The sequence below is a fragment of the Stegostoma tigrinum genome, chromosome 2 (assembly GCF_030684315.1).
Source record: "Stegostoma tigrinum isolate sSteTig4 chromosome 2, sSteTig4.hap1, whole genome shotgun sequence".
Taxonomy (NCBI): Eukaryota; Metazoa; Chordata; class Chondrichthyes; order Orectolobiformes; family Stegostomatidae; genus Stegostoma; species Stegostoma tigrinum.
In genome coordinates this window covers 31,430,462-31,454,276 of record NC_081355.1, presented here as the reverse complement: position 1 = coordinate 31,454,276, position 23,815 = coordinate 31,430,462, and the positions used below count along the sequence as shown (strand labels likewise).

General features: G+C 39.9%; 1 protein-coding gene across 2 annotated transcripts in view; it reads right to left on the bottom strand.

Moving 5' to 3' along the window:
• The window catches only part of mboat1 (membrane bound O-acyltransferase domain containing 1), a 95,450-nt gene that overhangs the window by 42,584 nt on the left and 29,051 nt on the right, over window positions 1-23,815 (bottom strand). For both annotated transcript variants that reach the window (XM_048548378.2, XM_048548384.2), the window contains 2 exons: window positions 18,495-18,590; window positions 6,320-6,375 (listed from right to left, as the gene is read on the bottom strand). In XM_048548378.2, the coding sequence (XP_048404335.1) occupies window positions 6,320-6,375; window positions 18,495-18,590 (152 nt within the window). The remainder of the gene's footprint in view (window positions 1-6,319; window positions 6,376-18,494; window positions 18,591-23,815) is intronic.

The following is a 23,815-nucleotide window of genomic DNA, read 5'->3' as shown; positions in this document are numbered from 1 at the left end:
TAGGGAGAAAGTGCACAGATATAAAGAAATTTGGAAAATAAGCAAGTGCAAAGTGAGAAAAAAACATTTTCACACAGCAAATAGTTATGGTGTGGAGCATGTGGAAATTGGGGACCTTATTACAATGCGCTTTTTGTATTCCATATGTAGCATTTCCTGAGGAGGATTTGACCACATTTAACAGTGCTACTGTTGAAACTAGTCTTCTGCTGGTATAAATAAAAGATTTATCAGGTGCCACTCTGTCATATCTGGAATGCAGTGTTTTGAAAAATAAGTTTTTGTTGTTGGATGGAATTAAAACTAACTTTCAAATGGAGGTGAGCAAGGAAACAACAGTTATCTAATGTCATAAGTAGCTGCACCATAGTCAATGGCCAGAAGCATTCAGAAAATTTGTTGAGATGGCATAAACTACCAGCCCCTAAAAAGAGGATCTATCAACAAGTGCTCAAAGGCAGAGGGCAGTCCTTTTCAGACAGCCCTTGTAAGTGGCAGTCCTCATCAGGAAACTGCTTTCTCCAGATGAAGGATAGACCACAAGTCAAAGAGGAAGACCCAAGGAAAAATTTGTTAATACTCTGGCTAGAGAGCAGGATGGTACCTCTGAAACATTAACGAGACTGACATATTTCATGCCGATAGCCTATATATCCTCTGATATCAGTGAACTACGACAGCTGTCATAGTTGTTCTCTAATTAACTAAATTGCTCTTTTTGTCAAACTCAATAAACTTGGGTAAATTGCTGTAAAATGTTGACTGCCCATTTTAAGTAAAGAATCACAGAATCAACAACCATACTACTTAAAGTATGGTGAAGTCAGGTTCAGCTGAGGTTTGAAATAATTCATGATGCTCACAAACAAATTGCTGGGGAAACTCAACAGATCTGGCAGCATCTGTGGGAAGAAAGCAGACGCAACACTTTGGGTCTGGTGATTCTTTATCGGAACTGTGAACTGCTAGGAAAAATGTAGTCCTTACGCTGAAGGTGAGGTTGAGGTGGGAGGGAAGATGTCTGTGTGTGCCCGTCGAGTTGGATTCCAGAGAAGAAGAGATATGAAAGGAGTAGGTAAACAAGATTATGGGTAGTGAGCCAGGATAGGAGGAAAGCTGGAATAAGTGATAATAAGAGCTAAAAGGAGAGAATGGGTGAGCTGTGCTTAAAGCAACCCTTGTCATAACAGTGCTGGGCGTGGGTGGGTAATAAAATATGGCAGGATAGAATCAGGTTCTAAAAAGTTATTGACCTTAAAATGTAGAGGCACCAAGGTTTCCAAGTAAAAACTGAGACGCTGTTCTTAGAAGGTGTGCTGAAAAACACTGCTTTGTTTTGAGTTATGATAGTCAGAGAGCCATTACAGAAGATGGGCCAACTGCTTCCTTTTGCAATGTAACAGTTCTGTGAGTTAACAAACTTCCTATGTCATGAGGTCCTCAACTGGCATCTTTAGCCACTCCACACCTCACTCCCTTCAAGAGGCTCCTCAAAATCTCTGACCAATCAATAGGTCACCTGCCTGAATATTATGTTATGTTGACCAATGACAAATTTCATTTCAACACTTCCTTGATATGTTAAGGCTAATATATAAACACAAGGTGCTGCTATATGTCCAGCTACAGTCATCAGCCTATTCCTCTGAAGGTACTAGATAAGGTACCAAAACGGCCAAGTACTGAATGAAGTAATTGTAATTTGGATGCCTATAAATTATTACTTTGGCTGCATTCCTCACATCCCTACCTCAGGGATGTTTCTTGATTCTGAAAAGAAAGAGCAATATATAATTTACAGCTTGTGGACAATTCAGTGGTGACATTTTATGAGGCACTAGAGGAACTCAGAAGGAAGTTCTGTGTGAAATTCCCACAAAAGCTAGGAAAGCTTACGTTCCAAATTTACAGAAATGAGCCAGCGTCTGAGAGTTGTGGTGTGGAATGTACTGTTGGAAGGTGTGGTGGAAAGTAGATTCAATATGAACTTCAAAAGAAAAAAAAAGGAAAAATATGTAGATCTACTTGGGACAATGACAAGGGAATGGTACAAATTTGCAATTTTTTCAAACTGTTAGCACAGGTAAATCTTCCTTCTGTGCTGTACACTTCTATGTGAAGTTGGAAATCATTGGAACAAAACTTATAATCCATCAAACACCTAATTTGCCAATTAATTACAATAGCAAGTATAAACAGCATTCAAGAGAGACCTGGGAAACAAGTGAGTCTGGAAGAAAAGTGAAAACAATGACCAACTATGGCATGAAATGAAATCCAAAAAGTATATATGCTGAAGGAATATTTATTGTTTCTACATTCTTATATTCTTAAATTACCAGTCTGTATAAACATTTATATACAAAGCAGTACCAACACTGAACAGGAAAATGGCAGGTCACCCCGCCTCTCCAATAGGGATATCATGTAACAAAAATGGAAAGTGCTGGGAAGAAAAGGAGAAAAGCAAAGCCATACTGGTAATCTTCCAAAGATGACTTTTCTCCTCACCAACGTCTGAGGAAAATAATTTTTTGAAAAACAAAAACGTAGAATTTCTAAACAGTATCAAAACAGGATGACTTCTGATAGACATTTTTCAGGTTAAATTTTGAAATTTTGTTAATTCCCTTCAAGAAAGCAGACTGTCCAACTCATCATGCTTATGTTGAGCAAACTTTTAAACAAAGAAACAACATATTAAAATTTGACTATCACTAGGGGCTAAAACGAATGGTCCTTGAAAAACAGGCGCAGACATTGTAAATAAATATTACTCCTTACCTCCGTAACACAGCATGCGGGCTGCTATGTTGGTGGAAATAACTCCAGAGGCTAGTATCCCGTCACCTTTTACTTATACGTGGAAAGTCCTTGACACAGTTCCATGTCCCTCACAGCCTGCTCAGTGAACAGGATGTCTAAGGTGCCTGTTTGTGTGCGTCAGCCAGGGCTCCCTTATTGGGCCAGATTAACAGCCTCAATCAGGGGGCTCATATTCTGTGAGATTTACCTGGCTGACCTGATTACAATCACGACATTGGTGCTGCCTGCTCATTAGCATGATTACTTCAAGTAAACAGAATTAATCACCCAGTTTCTCCATACATTACTTGCCAGGACGACTAAAAGCTAACCTGCAAATCGAAGTTAGGTATTTTAAATCAACCTGTTCTGATATATTAGGACGTAGGCCTGGGACAGATAAAAATATATTTAAAATCAGCCTGTTTTCAAATACGCTATGACATTGGTCTAAGGCAGGTAAAAATATATTTAAATCAAACTGTTCAGATGCGTTATAGCATAGCCCCGGCATTCTGTTCCCAACTAAAAGATAAAACTGCACTCTGACTGCTGTAGGTGTTAACTGAAACAGTGCTGAGCAACAAAGTACTATGGCTGACCATTGAAAAGAGCATCCATCATTGTGGATTGCAGTTAAGATTAATACATAGTTTACCCTGCAGGGTAGATTAAGTTTATTTCCACCAGCCAACAAGACAGGAACAACAATGAGGGCAATCAAACAACATGCTCAAATCTTACAAATATTATGCTTTAATGGCCAACCAAGGATGCAAGAATATGTAAAACAAACTGTTCCTTCATACTAATGTGTATATCCTTCTTATACACTTTCAATTAAACTGTCTGGGTATCTCCTTCCATTTCGAAAGCTTGATTCTGCTCTCAACATTTCTGACTGTGTCAAATTTGAAATCTGATGATCAACTCTGCATGATGGACTCACTGTGACATTGCGCGATTTCTCTCAGTCAAAAATCCTGGTTCACATTACCCTACTGATGAATTCTGTGATCCCAGCAAACTTCAAGCTTCTTTATGACTTGCGCTTTCTTTCAAATTTTTACTTTGGGATGCAGCAAGAAAATGGATTCTATCGGGTTTCTCCTGTTCTCCCTTCATCTCAATATCTTTTGTCTACACAATGATCTCCTTGACAGTAACAGTTTATTTCCGATCTTCACCAGATATATGAACACATCTACTCTCTCCAGTCAACTAATTCTCCTTATCACCTCAATGGTTCTTCCACCTTGATCATCTGACTAGCACTGAACTTTAAGTTTCATACCTCGTGCATAATGACTCATCTATACGTTGTCCTGTTTTCTCTTACTTTACTATTAACATCAGGTTTAAGCAAACTAAACCTTTTCCTAGGAGCGCATTTTAACATGAACATAAGGTGTGTAAAACCAGTTAGTGAATCTAGGGTTATTCTGTCAAAGAACAGAAAATTGTCTAGTCTACGAAGAGAAGCATGGAAATTATTGGCTACCTAGTCACCTGATAATTATTCTGCAAGACCTGTCCACAAGTTGTAGACTTCTTTCCGTAGCACCATCCAATGCTCAGTGGTGAGTGGTGTTCCACAGAGCTCTGTCCTTGGGCCTCTACTGTTTGTAATTTTTATTAATGACTTGGATGAGGGGATTGAAGGATGGGTCAGCAAGTTTGCAGACGACACTAAGGTGTCGTTGACAGTATAGAGGGCTGTTGTAGGCTGCAGCGGGACATTGACAGGATGCTGAGATGGGCTGAGAGGTGGCAGATGGAGTTTAACCTGGACAAATGCGAGGTGATGCATTTTGGAAGGTCGAATTTGAAAGCTGAGTACAGGATTAAGGATAGGATTCTTGGCAGTGTGGAGGAACAGAGGGATCTTGGTGTGCAGATACATAGATCCCTTAAAATGGCCACCCAAGTGGACAGGGTTGTTAAGGAAGCATATGGTGTTTTGGCTTTCATTAACAGGGGGATTGAGTTTAAGCGTCGTGAGATCTTGTTGCAGCTCTACGAAACTTTAGTTAGACCGCACTTGGAATACTGCGTCCAGTTCTGGTCGCCCTATTATAGGAAAGATATGGATGCTTTGGAGAGGGTTCAGAGGAGGTTTACCAGGATGCTGCCTGGACTGGAAGGCTTATCTTATGAAGAGAGGTTGACTGAGCTCGGTCTCTTTTCATTGGAGAAAAGGAGGAGGAGAGGGGACCTAATTGAGGTATACAAGATAATGAGAGGCATAGATAGAGTTGATAGCCAGAGACTATTTCCCAGGGCAGAAAAGGCTAACACGAGGGGTCATAGTTTTAAGCTGGTTGGAGGAAAGTATAGAGGGGATGTCAGAGGCGGGTTCTTTACACAGAGTTGTGAAAGCATGGAATGAATTGCCAGCAGTTGTGGAAACAAGGTCATTGGGGTCATTTAAGAGACTGCTGGACATGCATATGGTCACAGAAATTTGAGGGTGCATACATGAGGACCAATGGTCGGCACAACATCGTGGGCTGAAGGGCCTGTTCTGTGCTGTACTGTTCTATGTTCTAATATAGTATTATTAAGAATGTGTTTGATTCCATTCTTATTCAAAAATATTTCAACCATTTCTGGCATAAAGTTTAGATCATTACAGGATACCAACATGGTGGTGGAATAATGACTCGTAATCCCATAGGATGGTGCATTGACCTAAACTCCTTTGAATGAAGTTTAATGCAAGACGGTACCATTTTGTGAATATGGCCTTGCTGTATTCAATAGTAGGAGCAGTCTTATTTTTGCCACTAGATCAGCACTGTAGAATAATGGTTCGAGTAAAATACAATGTTAAACACCAGCTGAATTTGTTACTAAATAGAAGCAATATTAATGTCACATAGCTAATGATAAAATAAAACTTCCTTGATCATTTTACCTTCATTTTCTTAAGACAGGCAGTAAGCAGAAAGACATAGAAGTAGCTTGGTATCAAACAAGTCAAAGTATGGAATATTCTGAACGCTAAATTATTGATAAGGTGCTTTTTTAACCTCCGTAATAAAACTTACATCCACACATTTGTCCAAAGGTTTGAATTTTGACAGGCTGCATCACCTCAAAAAACTGGTAAGGAAGGAGTCAAATCTCACACATTACCGGAGAACCTTTCCTCTGTGTAGAAGATTCATCCACAGACTGAATAATAGTAAATATTACGACAAAAGTTAAGTTAGGACAGAAACAGCAAGTACCTCAGCATATATCAATGCCACAATGGGCTCCTTTGGCACAACAGTAGTGTCCCTATCTCTGGACCAAAAAGGTTCAGGTTCAAGATGTCAGCTGTCATTTTCAACCAATTTCTTTGAAAATAATTTTTAATTGTGCTACAGGTTAGTTAAATAAAAACAAAGTGCTAAAGAAACTCAGCATGTTTGGCAGCATCTGTACAGAGAGAAATAAAATTTATATTTCATGTCCAATAGTACTGCTCAGAATCAGAAAAGTGAAAAAATACAAATTGGGTTCTTACCATCATGCATTTGAAAGGCAAGACTGGTAATTTTCTGAGTGACTATCATCAAGGGACTGGAAATGAAAAGAAAATAACTTCAATTTTACATTAATATAGAAACAGATACTAAATAATCCACAAAATCTGAAATTGCTGATGTACAGAAAATAGCACCCAAATGAGATTTTATTTTAAAAATTCAGGTATTTCTAGTAAACAGTCATTTGTCTGACACAACCTCCGAGCTTCAGTGACCCAAGTCTGAAATGCTCAGTTACAAGGTAGAATCAGTGAATTGGAACTATTTGCACACCCAAAAACAACATCAAATGCTCACTTCATGAACTCTCCTTAAATCTTGCCATCTTACTTAATGTTCCATTAATACTCCATCTCTATATTAATAATTTTATCAACTACAGGGCATTTTTCCTCAATTAAAATATGGCATCCAATTGAGATGAAGCAGTGAATTTTTCACTTTGCCTTTACGTAAAGGCAGAGATGCACAAACTTCAATCCCCATTTGAACTACACTGGCAATTAAAGTTATAGCATGGAGGCAGGGGAGACATGAATGAGAACTACGGAACAGCAAAAAAAATCACAACAATGTAAACAATGTTAATGACAAGATGCTGGGTAGAAATAATGAAGTTTCTATTAAACAAAAAATATAGGAATACAAGCTGACAGATAGGGTGGACTGACGTCTAAGTAGTAAGATTTGCTTTATTTGTTTTTTTATCAACCCTTAAAATTTATTGCACTTTAGATGGTTGCAGGCTTTTCCTTCCAGTACTTTATCTATTGCATATTGTTCATGAATCAGATGGATGCTCATCAATGAGAATGGGGTGGCACAGTGGCTCAGTGCTGCCTCAAAGGCTGGGGACCTAGGTTCAAGTCCACCCTCAACTAACTGTCTGTGTGGAGCTTGCACATTCTCCCTGTGTCTGCGGGGGTTTCCTCCGGGTGCTCTGGTTTCTTCCCACAGACCAAAGATGTGCAGGTTAGGTGGACTGGCTATGCTAAGTTGCCCATACTATCCAGGGATGTGCAGGCTAGGTGAATTAGCCATGGGAAATGCCAGGTAACAGGGAGAGAGTAGGGGCTGGGTCTGGGTGGGATGGTCTTTGGCAGGTTAGTGTGGACTCAACGTGTCAAAACAGACTGCTTCCACACAGTAGGAATTCTATTAGAAAAGGAACCCTTTCCTGCCTCATTTATCTATAGTGCAGAATGAGCAATTACAGAACCATAAAGGAAACTTGGGATAGTCCACTTACACGCCCACTCTTGAGAAGATCTATTTCCAACCAAGATGTACCAAAAGACAACATCACATTATTATAATATCAAATTAATCCCACAAGTTAAATTATTGATCTGATAAAAGGGAGTTGTCCTTTTAAAATATGCTTTCACATATTTGAAACTGTAGACCAGGAAATCAAAATATACTACATTTATTGTGCATCAACTGTTCGGTTCCTGTAAAATGGCATGCCGTGACTGTCCAAGAAAGCTGCTCCCTTTTAATAACCAGCATTGTGCTTTAGCCCTTTGGACAGCTGCTGCCCTAGTTCAGTATGAAGTAATTTTTACCCCATTCAGAAAAGAAATGGCCATTAACATTTCTTCAAAACAATATCACGAACATATATTCCACAGATTATGAAAATAAATATTTTTTAATACAACTGCGCCCCCCCAAAAAAAAAATCAAGGTCACTTGTGAGCCTGCCCCAGAAGCAATAGGCAAACTTTGACCTCACTCAAAAGTGGAGAGTCAAATAAAGCAAAACAGCTCACTGTTCAGAGGCAGAGGCAGTTAATCTAACCTGCATATGACTCCAGTCCAATATTACGCCTTTATTAGTTGACCAATTGTTAATCCTGATCCAAGCCAGTTAAGTGAGGTAGAAACTAGACCGTCTTTCTTTGTGGATAGAGTTTATTAACCACGCAGTATTACGTGTTGAGACCAGGTAGGACAGCAGTTTCCTTCCCTAAAGGGCATTAGTGAACTAGACATTTTTTTCGCAACAATTAATATTGGTCACATGGTCACCATTAGGCTAACTTCTTACTCCCAGATTTTTTTTTTTTTTAAAACTAGAACTCAAATTTCATTATTTGCTATTTTGAGATTTTAGCTCATGTCCCCAAAGTTGAGGCTCTGGATTACTAGTCCAGTAACATTACCACTACATTATTACCTCCCTAAGCCAAGCAGTCTTACAGCTCTTTCTGCACATCAACCCCACTTGTTTCCTCATTTTATTTACCCAGTCAGTCAATTAATTAATTAACCTCAATCACCTGCTTTTAATGATCTGTTATACTAACACCGATAGAGGTTGAATTACTGTCACCAGCAGAAAAACAATACACGTCATCATCTTGTAAGAAAGAACAACTAATCTAAACTTAAACAAAGTTCAATAAAGGTAGCAAATTGTAAATCTAAAGCATTGTATTATTATTTTTGCCCATACACTGCATCTCTTGTGGTACCCACCAGTTGCAGATGACCCCAAGCACAACGGTGGGAATAGATGAGTTCTCCAAGGCCACTGAAGCACTCGTGATCATGATAAGAAACTGATAAAATCATCAAAAACAACGCATATTCATCCTCCACAAATTTTTACCAGCAATATTATTTACCCACCCTACATTCATCCCTGACCTGTGAACAGGCACACGGTTGACTCTTAATACCCTAGTGGCAACTAGGGATGAGTAATAAACATTGCCTTGCCAATAAAAATGCTGTACAGTTTCAGTATTTTACTTGTTTCATTCCACTATTAAACAGCAGCTTTCTTGTCCAATTGCAGTAAGCCATTGAGCAGTGGTAAATAACTTGTAGTCATGTTTACTCATGAGAATCCTACTGAAATTAATCAAATCTCCAGCATATTTACACTGTACGCTAAAAGAAAAGAATATTACTGGGTTACAATGGAATTCAGTAAGTATTCAGTTACATCACAGCTAACATGGTACATTATATAGCACACCAAGACTTCATGCAAATTAATAATAGTAACCATGAGAAGAATAAACAACTCACCACAAGAATCCACTGAGCATAAAGGAAAAGAAACAGAGCACAGGATAATATAAAAAAATACAAGATTGACTTCATGAAACAAAGCCCAATGATTGGAACGAAGTGTGAAAATAGCCATGAGCATCATCTTTAGAATGAAAACAAAGGTTGCATGTTGACATATGCTATGATTATTCCTCACTAGGTTTTCCAGCTAAATCGGGTTTATATTTTAAAAAAAATCACAAATGAAATAACTTAGTCCTTAAGTAGGTATGCACAAGCTGTGTGGAAATTTCAGAAAGGTGAAGAACTAGACAAGGAATCACAAAATGTACTCCAAATTTCAGTTTTGGAGTAATTTCATAATAAAGACTATTCCAGAGAGAAAACAATTTGATTTCTACCCAATAGAAGAAAGTGAGACTAGGTTATTTCTACTATCTCTTACTCAGACTTGGTTCATGACAACTCAGCCATTGCATAAACTGGACTGATGACAGGATGATAAAGTGTGAAGCTGGACGAACACAGCAGGCCAAGCAGCATCTCAGTAGCACAAAAGCTGACGTTTCGGGCCTAGACCCTTCATCAGAGAGGGGGATGGGGGGGGGGGGGTTCTGGAATAAATAGGGAGAGAGGGGGAGGCGGACCGAAGATGGAGAGAAAAGAAGATAGGTGGAGAGGACAGCGTAGGTGGGGAGGTAGGGAGGGGATAGGTCAGTCCAGGGAAGACAGACAGGTCAAGGAGGTGGGATGAGGTTAGTAGGTAGGAAATGGAGGTGCGGCTTGGGGTGGGAGGAAGGGATGGGTGAGACGAAGAGCAGGTTAGGGAGGCAGAGACAGGCTCTCCCTATTTATTCCAGAATATCTTCTTTTCTCTCCATCTTCAGTCCACCTCCCCCTCTCTCCCTATTTATTCCAGAACCCTCGCCCCATCCCCCTCTCTGATGAAGGGTCTAGGCCCGAAATGTCAGCTTTTGTGCTCCTGAGTTGCTGCTTGGCCTGCTGTGTTCATCCAGCTTCACGCTTTATTATCTTGGATTCTCCAGCATCTGCAGTTCCCATTATCACTGATGACAGGATGAATTCTCTTTAGCAAGAATGTGGAGTCATCCACTAGCTAGCTTGGCTTGGGGTACATATAGGGTGCACAGTGGAATTACAGAGAGTCACCCCAGTTCTCTGCATGCCACTCCGTGAATATATATTTCAGAAAATCTAAGTTTATTTAATAAAAGGCACATTAAAGTATTTCTATTCAATGAAAAATATACACGAAACAGATTTTACAAAGAAAAGTGTTCATTTTCACTTCACTTCCTAAATGAACACAAAACCTACCAAAGAATAATAACTCTCCAATTCCAGCCGTCACTTTGAAAGCAATGGGCTTGGGCTAGATCACAATCAATGACAAAACCAAGCTCTTCCCCACCCGCTTCCCCCCCCCCGCCCCACCCCACCCACCCTGCAAAAAAAGAGTCTCTCTTTTGGGCAGGTGATGTGCGTGTGGCAAAAAAAAAGCACCATTCCCTAAGTCAGAGACAGTAAGAACTGCCGATGCTGGAGTCTGAGGTAACACAGCATGGAGCTGAAGGAACACAGCAGGTCAGGCAGCAGAGGAGCAGGAAAGTTGACATTTCAGGATACCTTCTTCAGCAACAGGGGAGGGAAAGGGAATGGGGCTCCAAAATAAACAGAGGGTGGGTGGGAGTGGGGATGGTGATAGGTGAGTGCAGGTAGGGAGCAGTGGAGATTGGTCAGTGAGGTGGGAGGAACAGCAAGCAATTTCAGGGCCAAAGAGATTGCCAGAGGGCTGCAGTGGGATAAAGATTCACTGAGGTTTTTCCAGAGGGAGGAGAACTTCTTCAAGGTAGGCATCCCAGGAAGAGGCTTCGCAGCAGGGTTATAACTCAATCACAGGCAGTAAGATAATTCAGAGCTCCTTTCCCCCTCCCCCATGTCTAAAGAAGAGTCCCAAACTGAAACGTCAGCTTTCCTGCTCCTTTATGCTGCCTGGCCTGTTGTGTTTCTCCAGCTCCACACGGTTATCTCTGACTTCAGCATCAGTTCTTACTATCTGAGGGTGTTAAAACCTGACTGCAATGCCTCTTCTAGGTCACTCCACTTTGGAGTGAGATTACACTGTCCTCACTGAACTTGAATTCCCCCAATCCAAACCAAATCTTGCCCATATTTTGTTGGGCTTTACAAATTTACTGTGAGAGACTGTCTGTTTTGCTTTTCAATCACATTTTCTTCAGGGCAGTAACTGTTATTTATGTTTGATCCAAGGTGGTAGGCTATTTTACCGGAATGATTTACATCCCAATCTTTTCTCAAGTATGTGTATAGGTACGTTATAGATTTTCCCCAACCGAACCCTGGTCGCTTTTACTTATGGAACTAGGGACGTTTGTATTGGCCCTACTTCCAGCTTGCCTGCCTGAGATGAAGGGCTAAATCTGGAATCCTTTTATTTGTTCATAGGATGCACGTGTATCACTAGCATTTATTTCCAATCCCTAACGGTCCTTGACAAGATGGTGATGGTTGCTTTCTTGAACCACCGCACTTCATATGGAGTAGCTATACCCACAGTATTTGTAAAAAAGAGTAACATATATCATTTGGACTCAGTGACAGTAAAAGAATCACAGTATATATCCAGATCAGAACTGTGTGTGAATTGGAGAAGAGCCTGCAGGTGATGTTCCCCTGCATCTATTAAATTTGTCCTAGGTTATAAAGCTGGTACCATTCTGCTGATCAAACCTTGCAGTTGCTGAAGTGCCCCTTGTAAATGATACCACTGCCACTATGCATTGGTGGTGGAGAAATTGCATGTTCAAGGAGGTGGATAGGTTGATAACGGACAAGCTTCTTTATGCTGTTGGTATTTAGTTTGAGTTTTTGGATTTGCTACTATACAGTCATGAAGAGTATTTGAATACATTTCTGACTTGTGTCATGCAGATGATGGACAGGCTTTTGGGAGTCAGAATGTAAATTGATCCAAGGTGGTAGGCTATTTTACCGGAATGATCTATGGATGAAGGTTGAATTCTGTCTTGTTGAAGAGGTCACCGTCCAGCACTTGTTTCAAACAAATGTTACTTTCCCTCCATCATAAAGGCCCATGCCTGAACATTGTCCAGGTCTTACAGCATGCTGGTACAGACTATTTCAGTATCTAAAAGGAGTTGAGAATGTTATTGAACACAATGTAGTTACCAAAAAATTCCCAGTTCTTGGCCCACATCTATAACCATAGCATTTATATGACTGGTCCAGTTCAATTTCTAGTCAGTAGTAACCCAAGATGCTGGTAGGGGAATTCAGTAAAGGTAATGTAAAGAGATTACTTAGGCCATAGAGTATAGGTTTTGGGACATCATGTCGAGTTTGTACAGGACATTGGTGAAGCCACTTTTGGGATACTGTATATACAGTTCTGGTTGCCATGCTTTAGGAAGGATATTGTTGGAGATGATTCAGAAAAGATGTACCAGGATGTTGTTGGGACTGGAGGGTTTGAGTTATACGGAGAGGCTGGAACTTTTTTTGACTGGACTGTAGGAGGTTGAGGGACCTTATAGAGATTTACAAAATCACCAGGGCATGAATAAGGTGAATAGCAAAGGTCTTTTCCCCAAGGCATGGGAGTTCAAAGCTAAGGTGCGTATTTTTAAGATGAGAGGAGAAAGATTTACAAGGGACCTGAGGGGCAACTTTCTCGTACAGAGTGTGGGTCATATGTGGAAAGAACTGCCGGAGGTAGTAGAAGAAGGTACAGTTATAACATTTAAGAGACATTTGGCGAGGTACATGAATAGGGAAGGGTGGAGAAATATGGGCAAAACGCAAGCAAGTGGGACTAGTTTAGTTTGGGAAACTTGCTCAACATGGACAAGTTGCACCAAAGAGTCTGTTCTATGCTGTATGGCTCTATGGATGAAGGTTGAATTCTGTCTTGTTGAAGAGGTCACCGTCCAGCACTTGTTTCAAACAAATGTTACTTTCCCTCCATCATAAAGGCCCATGCCTGAACATTGTCCAGGTCTTACAGCATGCTGGTACAGACTATTTCAGTATCTAAAAGGAGTTGAGAATGTTATTGAACACAATGTAGTTACCAGCAAAATTCCCAATTTCTGACCTATATGAGACAGGGAAGGTCATTGATGAAGCAGCTAAGGATAGCTGGGGTTTGCTGTATCCATTACAGCCAGCTGTTTTGCTTTGATAACGTGTATAGTCAATTGAATTGCTGAAGTTTGTTGCCAGTGATTCTGTGGACCCAGGAGGGGCCAAGATGGATGATCAACTAGTTACCATCCTGAAGAAATTGTGAACGTTGACCAGCAAAACAAACAAACAATCCCTCACAATAAATTTGTAAAGTCCAACAAAACGTGGGAATGATTCGGCTTGAATTGGGGGAATTTAAGTTCAGTGAAGACATTGAAACCTCAACCCAAAGTGGAGTGATGTAGAGAGGCAGCACTACTTGACTTCTGCATCAGAATACTAAAACTGTGAAACATGCCTTTCATTCTCAGCCTATAAAAGGCAGTTAGAATATCTCACTGGACACTTTCAAACCAACAAAAGGCTCAGTGGCAGCACTGCAAATTGAAAAAAGTAATATAGTCATATATAAATGACAAACAGCCCTACAGCTTATACCATGTTTATATAAACTTGTTTTCCTAAGCAATACCTCTTCATACATGTTATGTAGAGCCAGAGTAACATCTAACATTTACGGCTTGTTTGAAAATTCTTTCAGAGGGAATCATTACAAGTATGCTCAAGGTTTATGACAATTTAGTGTCACCAAGAAGTCGAATAGTAAAGGAATACACCTGCCATTACATCACTGGCCAAAACACAGTCCTCTCACACTTGCCAAACTTGAAGTGAATGAACAGGAGCATGCTAAACTATTTATTTATTGCAGATATCATGAGTACATCAATCATGACCAACTAGGCTGAGTCCCAGGGGTAATATATCTTCAGTCAAAACCTTGAACATGATCGATAGAAATAAAGATTATACTTAATTCTTGCAATGAAAATGTCCTACAAATTTTGCAGCAACCTATAACAGCTCTATCCATAGTTCAAAACTCAGTCACTCACGTGTTTTTACGTTTCTCACCCTCTTTCACTACACAGTAAAACCCTTTCACAAAGAAGAGGCTTAGAGAGAATTCAGATTTCCTTGTGATATATGTAAAGATTGTAACAAAGTCAGCCAGGTGGACCTTAGAATACGAATTCCCTGATTCAGGCTGTTAATCTGGTACAATCAGGGAGTACTAGCCGACAGATAAGAACAGGAGTGCCAGTCATCCTATTCACTGAGAGCTGGCTCAGTGTCACAGACTCTCCACATAGAAATAAAGGCTGACTTGGTGATGGGACACTGGCCTCTGTGGCATTATTTCAATATAGAACTACTGCCAGTTATTATAGTATAGTTGACTGTCTCAGATAAAAAATTGGTCAAATTATATGACTTTTCAGAAATACAGTGAACAAATAAGTGGACACCTTGCAGTACAGAACAATTCTGATTCTTAGTTGCAGCTATGATGAAGAGAGATAAACAGAGGTCAAGTAGTTCCTCCAAATGAAATATTAACTGATTGGTGAAACAACGCAATTCACAAACCCTGTGAAGAGCCAAAAACTGAGCTGGTAGTTACAGGATAACTATTTGACTCCATTTGAAAGAATGGTGTACTAAACAGATTCAGGAAGATAGAAACACAGGAAGCTCTATCTTGAACTTTCCTGGTATTATTGATTGAATTAACCGTTAAAAGAAACTACATGAAGGCTTGTTTATATCCTGGTGTCTTTTGTTAACTGACACTCTAATGTCTAACTTTCAGCACCCTGGGAAAGGCCAAAGATTTGCAGATTATGGGCCCAATTTTCGCCAGAGAGAGTGTCTCCATTGCGTCAGACACATCAGGAGTTGAGAATACAAGGCCCATCCCAGAACACAGCATTTCTCATTTGTTGCAGGTGGAGAAATAGCAGCATGCCATAGTTCAGGCAAGCGAAGCTCCAGGAGGCAGCTGACCATTAAAACACCAGCTGCTCCCACAAAATTGTGTTCGAGACAACAAAAACTGTAAAATCCAAAGTGGAGATTCAACTCGGTAAGAGGAGGTCCATTCTCAGTGCATGTGTGTTTTCGGACAGCCAGGATACCCATTTAGGGGGCTGAAGTTCCAATATATGGTCCAAAGATATCTTGGGATGGGAGTCAGAAATCTGGTTCTTCAGAGAGGGCTTTTTTTTTTGAAAAGGGGATTTCCACTGCCATTTTGGACAGTTAATAGTGAAGGCAGTGATGTGTAAAAAGTGCACAAACTCAGAGGATTTGTCCAACTTGTCAAGACACGTCAAGAAGTGTCAATGCGTCATTAAAACTCAAGACCTATCGGCCTGTCAAGTGTCAATTAATGTCAACAAATGTCCACCCGTCAAGATGTATATTAATGAATGAGAATTCTTTTCTCAATAGAGTATAATCTACAGAAATGTTAAGTAACAGCACTATTTTTTTTCTCCTATGTGCATGGTACTTGTGGATACTCAATGCATCAGCAGGGTAGATGAAAGTAGGAAGAGGAAAGGTCAGTTAAGGGAAGTTGGCACTATGCTGGCATAAGGGAATAAATAGGGCCTCGAAGGATGGGTAAAGGACATTTGGTTGCACTGTTTATTGGCATCATGAGACCTGGCAAGTATGTAGGGTTGAGGGAGATTGAAGAGAATGTGACATGTAAGGCTGGAACAATGTTTTTTATTTCCCCCTTTGGAGAGGTAACACACTCCTTTAGATCCAGTCCCAAGACACCCTTGATGGAGGTATGGTGTCCTTTGGAATTGTGAAAAGACATTCTTGCACATAAAAAGTGCATAAAATTCTGAAAGTGTACGAAAGTTGTCAAGAACTTGTCAAAAACAAAGGTGGAGTTTTTTTTAGAATTACTAGCTATTTCGGAATGCCTTTAGTCTAAAACCATTACAGGATATATGTGCTGCAGGACTGATTTACCAAATTATAATTTTCACAGTGAGGTGACTGACAGACAGTTCCAATTGCTCATTTAACTGAAATGTTTCTTTAAATGTGACACTAAACACTCAAATAAAATGGTTGTTTTGATAAAACATTGAGCACTAAGCGAAATGATTGTGACGGAAGGAGACATTTGAAGAATTTCAATGTGTTTGGCCACCTTTTGGTATTAATATGTTGGTTCTCAGAGTGATATCCTCAATTGACTGGTAACATTTATTTTCAATCAGGGTGCCTCCTGATTAATGCCACACTGAACAATAGGTAAGTTGGCACAGAGAAGCAAGAGCAAAGGGTGGTGGGTGATGTTTATTACTTGAAATTGAGCTGGCATAACAACTATAAAAGGAGTTTGGGAATGAATGGGGTCACACAGGGCACAAGCAGCTATGGGAAATAGGTATAAGGTGGTATGGGTGCTAACGAGGGCTAGATGGGATGGGTAGATGGTCAAAGAGCCGCATAAGGAGCATGAAGGCCTGAAGGATTTGTAGATAGGTAGAGGGTGGCAGAGAGTGGGCTTGGAGCAGAAGGAGAATAAGGGTTAAAGAGGAAGGTGGTGGTGGGGGGGGGGGGGGGGGGGGGGGGGATGTTTTCTGTTTTATTGCTTACTTTTAAACTTGGAGCACAAGATTATATTTCCAAGGGAAACTTGCTCCTTGGCTCATGGAAGGTTTCCCCAGTTGCCTGGCCCAACTCCAAATCCACCATGGTCTGCTGGACCAAGAATCATAACTGCAGGCAGCCATTTTAAAGGCCAGGCTCACAGTGTCAAGATTTCTCCCAAATCAGGAACAAAAATCAGGACAAAAATAGAAATTGACAGACAAAGTTAGCAGGTCTGGCAAAATCAGGGCCTTTGTATTTTAACTGATATTTTTGGGCCAAATTAAAGGGCAAGGATTAAAAGACAGAGATAGCAGGTGGCTTATTAGTTGACTCCAACTAAAACTGCACTTCAAAGACATGCTGACATAAAAGGGACAACAATGTTCCGTTTAAAAGTGGGGGTGACAGAGCACGGAGAATCATTTGCTGTACTGTTCCCTCTAATAACTTCTTGTACTTCACAGCACTGCGTGTTCAAGACTGACATACTTCCATGCATTTTAAAGGAAACGTTGCATTGCATGAGGCCTGCTTGTTCTGTGTGGCACATATCTATGTGCTGCATGACCATGCACTCAGAGTTTAGAGCCTACTATAAACACATACTTCATATACATAGGCACACACACACCAATACAGTGAAACATCCTTCTACATAGACTATCCAGATTCATGCCGCAATGTTATAATGCATCTCAATTCTCCCATTTTCTAATATATATTTCATTAATTCTGTTCTAATATATTTTCTATTAACATATTCTAATAGAAAACTCTGGAGCTCCCTGTATTGTGAAATCCATCGATTCTATACACCGAGGTGCACGTTCCACAACACCAGCAACAGAATTTTCCAATCCTTTGAAAACCAGAAGTCATGCTTTTATTTCACTTCTAGCCAGGAAAAATCCTGATATACCAGCAAATGACCCAGATAAGTAAATAAGCCAACACAAATATGGTAGTATTGATGACCACCGCATTAATGGAAGATCCTAGTAAAATAACCCAGGGAAGTTGTCATTTCACCCTGGCCCCTTCATATTACAACACTGACACCGAAGAGAGGTAAGGCACTGAACAATCCAGTAATATAACTGAAGAAAACTTTTATTCTTCCTTAGCTTCAACACCAGTTGGAAAGCACTCTGCAAAGTCAACATGGAAAACAAAATCCCAAGAAATTAGAAAACAGGAATTCTAATTCACAAAAGAAAACGTTTGAGTTTGCTATTACTCAACTTGTTAAAGATACCTCAAAGCTCTCGCAAAAACAAAGTGTATAGCAATTTCCTTATGTTTATCCAAGTAAATAATTGTACTCCTTACGCTCCTTTAGTGTTCTTCTTTAACAGTTCACTTACAAATTTAAATACTAAATTACAACTGAGAAATATCTGAAAACAAACTCACCCAGAGAAATCTGTGGCCAACAGTCCATAATTAAAGATATATACTCTGCTAATTTGACACAGTGTTAGATAGCCTATTGCGGCTACAAAGGAATACCTAAAAGAAAAAGAAACACAAATGTACTGAAATTATTTTTATTATCTGTAACATCATAATAAGTTATTGGGACAAGTGGTTTTTGACGAAATTGTTAGAGGAGGAGGGAAAAATGGCAAGACTTAAGTCGCCTCAAAGTCTTTACGGCGAAAGGCACAAATGGTAGATGATGAAAAACAGGGATGGACAAGTGTCAAGTTACAAAACTTGAACTGATATTTTTCATCTCCTAAACTCAAAAGTTGCTGAGGCGAACTTGAGCTGCCTCCTCAACCATTGATCCTTGCAGGCACAGTCAGCGGAGGTCAAATTCATTGCCACAATCCAGGACATCCTGGTCTATATGACAAAATACCACTGGGACAGTGTACAATTCATTCAATCACCAAGGTGTTAATACATTTCGCAAATGTTTGGACACATGCTAAATTTTCCTCAGTTTTTACAGTTTCAATATCATTACTTCACCAACTTCTACGCCATTGTATATGCAAACCCACAGCTATACACCTCATCTTACATATGTAAGAGTCAATCGCATGCAAGTTAAAACACAAAGTCAATGTTAATTTGAATTGTTCAGATTAAGCAAAGGCCAAGGTTCAAGACAATGACATTAACATGGAGGATGGAAAAAGAATAAGGAGGTGGAAGGGGAGAGCACAGAGAACCTAGTGGGAGAGGAAGGGGCAGAGGAGAAAGGAAGACCATGGAGGAAAAGAAAACAGAGGAAAGGTGGACAGAGGAGCATGGAGATGGATATTAAGGAAGGGAGGAAGAGGACAAAAGTTTGGCAATGCTAGGGGAGTGGAATAAATATGGCATACTGGAGATGAGGAGATGAACAGCAAGGAAGTCAAGGATCAGAAAGTTATCTTGGACAGGTTACTGCTAATGGAAAACTTTGAACCGTTCAAAGACTGCTAGTGAAGAAGAGGTTGTTTCATTTCCACGGTAACGGATGCAGCCACATCATTCTTGTTGCACTGAGGGAAGAAGGATGGAGTGGAGAAGGAAGACAGAAGTGGAAGGGAAATGGATGAGGTAGGAGGTAAGAAGCAGGTAGGGAGAGGAGAAAGGAAGAGAGGGGAGTGGAAAACAGTGGGTGGAAGATTTTAAGGATGAAATAGGGAAAAAAAAAGAGAGTACAGCAACAAGGCTGTTCAGTGAATGAATCGACCAAGGCAAGACTCATTATAATGTAATATATTAAACAAAATCCATTCCAGCCTCTGATGCATAACAGAAACTCTCATGTAAATTTGTAATATAGTTAGCTTTGTTTCATCGATAAAAAAACCAAACGGTCCAGGTTCAGACAGAGTGAAAGGTGCTTTTAGTTTAGCTTTTTCCAAAACAGACAGGTCTGGGGCAGAAGTCCTGAGTGGCTGAAAAAGAAATTCCAAAACGCAGAAAATTGCTGGAACCTGAATATGGTACATTCATGTGTTTACTCTGAAATTATAGAAGTGTGTAAATGTCAAAAGGTAGGTCCAGAAATCAGTTACAGCTATGCCAAAAGAATCAGGAACATTTAAATGGAGATGTGACCCTTTGAGAAAGTTGGAATATCTGAAAAGTTGATGAGGGTAAATGATTTAAATCCTTGTTTAGCTTTTTAATAAGACTATTTCAAATAGTTATTGTATTATGTAATACAGCAAATACTCCTTTTTCCCTGGTGTGCAATAAATATTTATTTTCTTTTGTTAAAAGTACATTTCAGCCTCCTGTGAATATGTTCAATAACTGACCACCACAGTAAACAAACAGAAAAAATAAAACTTATTCTCTATCAAGTCAGGTTTTTCTCTGGAATCTGACTAGTCCCAATATCATCATTAGCTGGAATCATAAAAGCATGGATTAAGGATTATCTAACAAGCAGAATAAATGGACCATTTCCACATTGGCAGGTTGTGACAAATGGGGTACTGGAAAAATCAGTACTTAGGTCCCAGCTATTCACAATGTATGTCAATGATTTGAATATGGGGACCAAACGTAATATTACCAAGTCTGCAACTAACACAGAGTTGGGTGAGAATGCATGATGTCAGCAAGATGTGAAGTGGCTTCAACACATTTTGGACAAGCTTTGTGGAAATATGAAAGATGGAATACCACGTGGAAAAATGTGGGAGGAAGATCTGCTGTGCACAGTAATACTTAAACGGTAAGGAGTTAGAAAGTGTTGTTGTAGAAGGAAATCTGGGTGTACTCATCAAGACAAGCATGCAGGTGCAGAAAGCCATTAGGAAGGCTAATGTTATATCGGCCTTTTCTAATTCATTCACAGGACGTGGACATTGTTGGCCAGCATTTATTGCACATTCCTACTTGTCCAGAGGACAGTTAAGAGTCAATGATTTGATTCCCTAAAAGGACATCAGTGAACCAGATCAGTTTTGTTCCCCCACAGTTAACAACACTTTCATGGTCATTCTTAATTTCAAGCTTTTATTAAATTCAAATTCCATGATCCGCCATGACCAGATTCAAACCTAGATCCCTAGTACATTTGCTGGGACTCTGGATTAATCATCTAGCCACTATTGTAGAGGCCATCGCCTCTGCCCATCACAAAAGAATTTGATTACAGGAATAGTAAAGTCTTCCTTATGTAACTTGCGTTAGACTGCACCTGGAGCATTGTGCACTGATTTGGTCTCTTTGCCTTACAGATGATATTATTGTCCAGACAGAGTGCAACAATGGTTCACCAGACTTGCTCTCAGGATCAGGGGGCTGTCCTGTAAAGAGAAACTGAGATAACTAGGCTCTCACTGGGGAGATGAGCCTGGGTGCATAATTTCATGTTGGCTGGAAGACAGCTGAGGACAGAGATGAGAATTTTAGTTTACTCAGAGGATGGTGAACTCTACATCCCAGAAATGTGTAGATGGCAGTGGTTCTTCAACAGCAGAAAAAAAAGAGCAGGCTGGAAAATGCTTCAGTTCCAAAGAAGTCTTTAGACTCAAAACATTAACTGTTTTTCTTTCCACAGATTCTGTCTTAACTAAGTTTCTCCTACATTATCCATTTTTATTTTAGATTTCCAGCATGTTGTACTTGACTATTCTACTTAATAGTTTGATTTGTATTTCTACATTGTACGCATTAAGGGGGAAATATGGTTTTAATTTCACTTTAGATTCAGTCATTGAGTACATTTAGTTAACTACACAAAAGGGATATGGGAACAGTGTGCAAACAAAGCATTGAGCTGGAGAGATAATGGGAACTGCAGATGCTGGAGAATCCAAGATAAAGTGAGGGGCTGGATAAACACAGCAGGCCAAGCAGCATCTCGGGAGCACAAAAGCTGATGTTTCAGAAGGGTCTAGGCCCGAAACGTCAGCTTTTGTGCTCCTAAGATGTTGCTTCGCCTGCTGTGTTGATTGAGGTGGAGGATTGGCCGTGGTCATAGCAAATGGCAGAGGTGGCTCGGTAGACTAAATAGAGATAGCAACAACTGTCGATGCTGGAGTCAGATAACAGTGTGGATTTGGAGGAACACAGCAGGCCAGGCAGCATGAGAGGAGCAGGAAAGTTGACATTTTGGGTCAGGACCCTTCTTCAGAAATTTCTGCTGCCCCTCTCATGCTGTCTGGCCTGCTGTGTTCCTCCAGTTCCACACTGTGTTGTATCTGTCAGCAGACTAAATAACCTATTTCTGCTCCAATATGCCAATATGATAAAAACAATGAACAATATAAACTATTTTTAATTTGGAGCAGTTTGAAATATCTCTCATGTTGAATGGAAACCATGTAGAATATCTCAAATTTTTGCTCAATTCAAAGGATCGATCCACTTGAACGTCCAATCTTGAATGGGTCCCTGTCAGTGGAATCTGCTGCTATAATTCAAATAAGGTAGAGCAACAGATCACAATCAACTATAAAAATACATTATAGTTACATAGTGCCAACCATGGGTTCAGGACATCCCAAAGCATTTTACAGTTAATTATGCACTTTTAGAAGATTAATCATTTTGGGTTGTAGAAAACTTATCTTGCTGGAAAATCCTAACGAATTTGAGAAGTCTGGAAGTGACTCTTATTTTCTGCAATAAAGGATTACTACTTCAAGCAGCATCAAACTTAAAGTCCAAAGTTGGCACACTGAGTGCCAAGAAACATTCCCAAGCAGTTAACAACTGATGAACTGATAATAAGCTGGTGTCCTCATTTTATTTAATAGTATGTTTAATATCAGAGTGTTCCTCTTGGTGTTTTATTTGGAATGGCATGTCAGGGTAACAAAGGGCTCAAGAAGTCAGATGTGGCAGCATCTGTAGAGAGAGAAACTGAGATAATGTTTCAACTCCCATGACGCTTCTTTGGAAGAGTCTTCAGCTGCCAGACTTGCTTGAGTGCCTCCAGCAGTTTTTTTATTTCAGATTTTCAGCATCTGCAGTACTTTTAGCTCACCTTTAAGGTGGTGCGAAGGTTAACAAGGAATGAAGGCCGTGATTAGTACCGTTTTCGAAACAAGAACCTATGTAAAAAGAACAGTTTTATGGGAATATAATAGCAAAATATTGCACATGCTAAACGTCTGAAATAAAAGCAGAAAATGCTGGAGAAAGGTCTGGCAGCACCCATAGACAAAAGGAGTTTACTATTTGAGTTCAATGTGACTTCTTCAGATTGTTTACTTAAATGAAAAAAAAAATCACTTATTAAAATCAACGTCCATGTATACTGCAAAATAAAAAATACGTACATTAGTACAACTAAAAACAGACAAGGATCCAGCCAAATTTACATAAAGTTTTAGCTAGGGAAGGCAAATGGTTGTTAGCAAATAAGATCTACCAGAGTGAAGGAAATCCATTCAGGGAATGTGGATATTTTTGCCCTGGCCAGCATTTGTTGCTCATCCCTAATTTCCCAGTGAGATATGCTCTTGTTTCAAAAACAGTACCAATGTAAAAAGAACACTTTTATGACAATATAATAGCAAAATACTGCAAAAGCTGACAACCTCAAATAAAAGCACAAAGTGCTGGAGAAACTCAACACGTCTGGCAGCATCACAGATGGTGGTGAGCTGCCTACTTGAACCACTGCAGTTCATGGGGCGTAGGGCTGCTGTTAGGAAGAGAATTCCAGTATTTTGGCCCAGTGGCAGTAAAGCAACAGCGTTATAGCTCCAAATCAGATCATAGGCTCGGCCATACCGTGGGGATTCTTTCGGCCCATTAAGTCCAAGCCG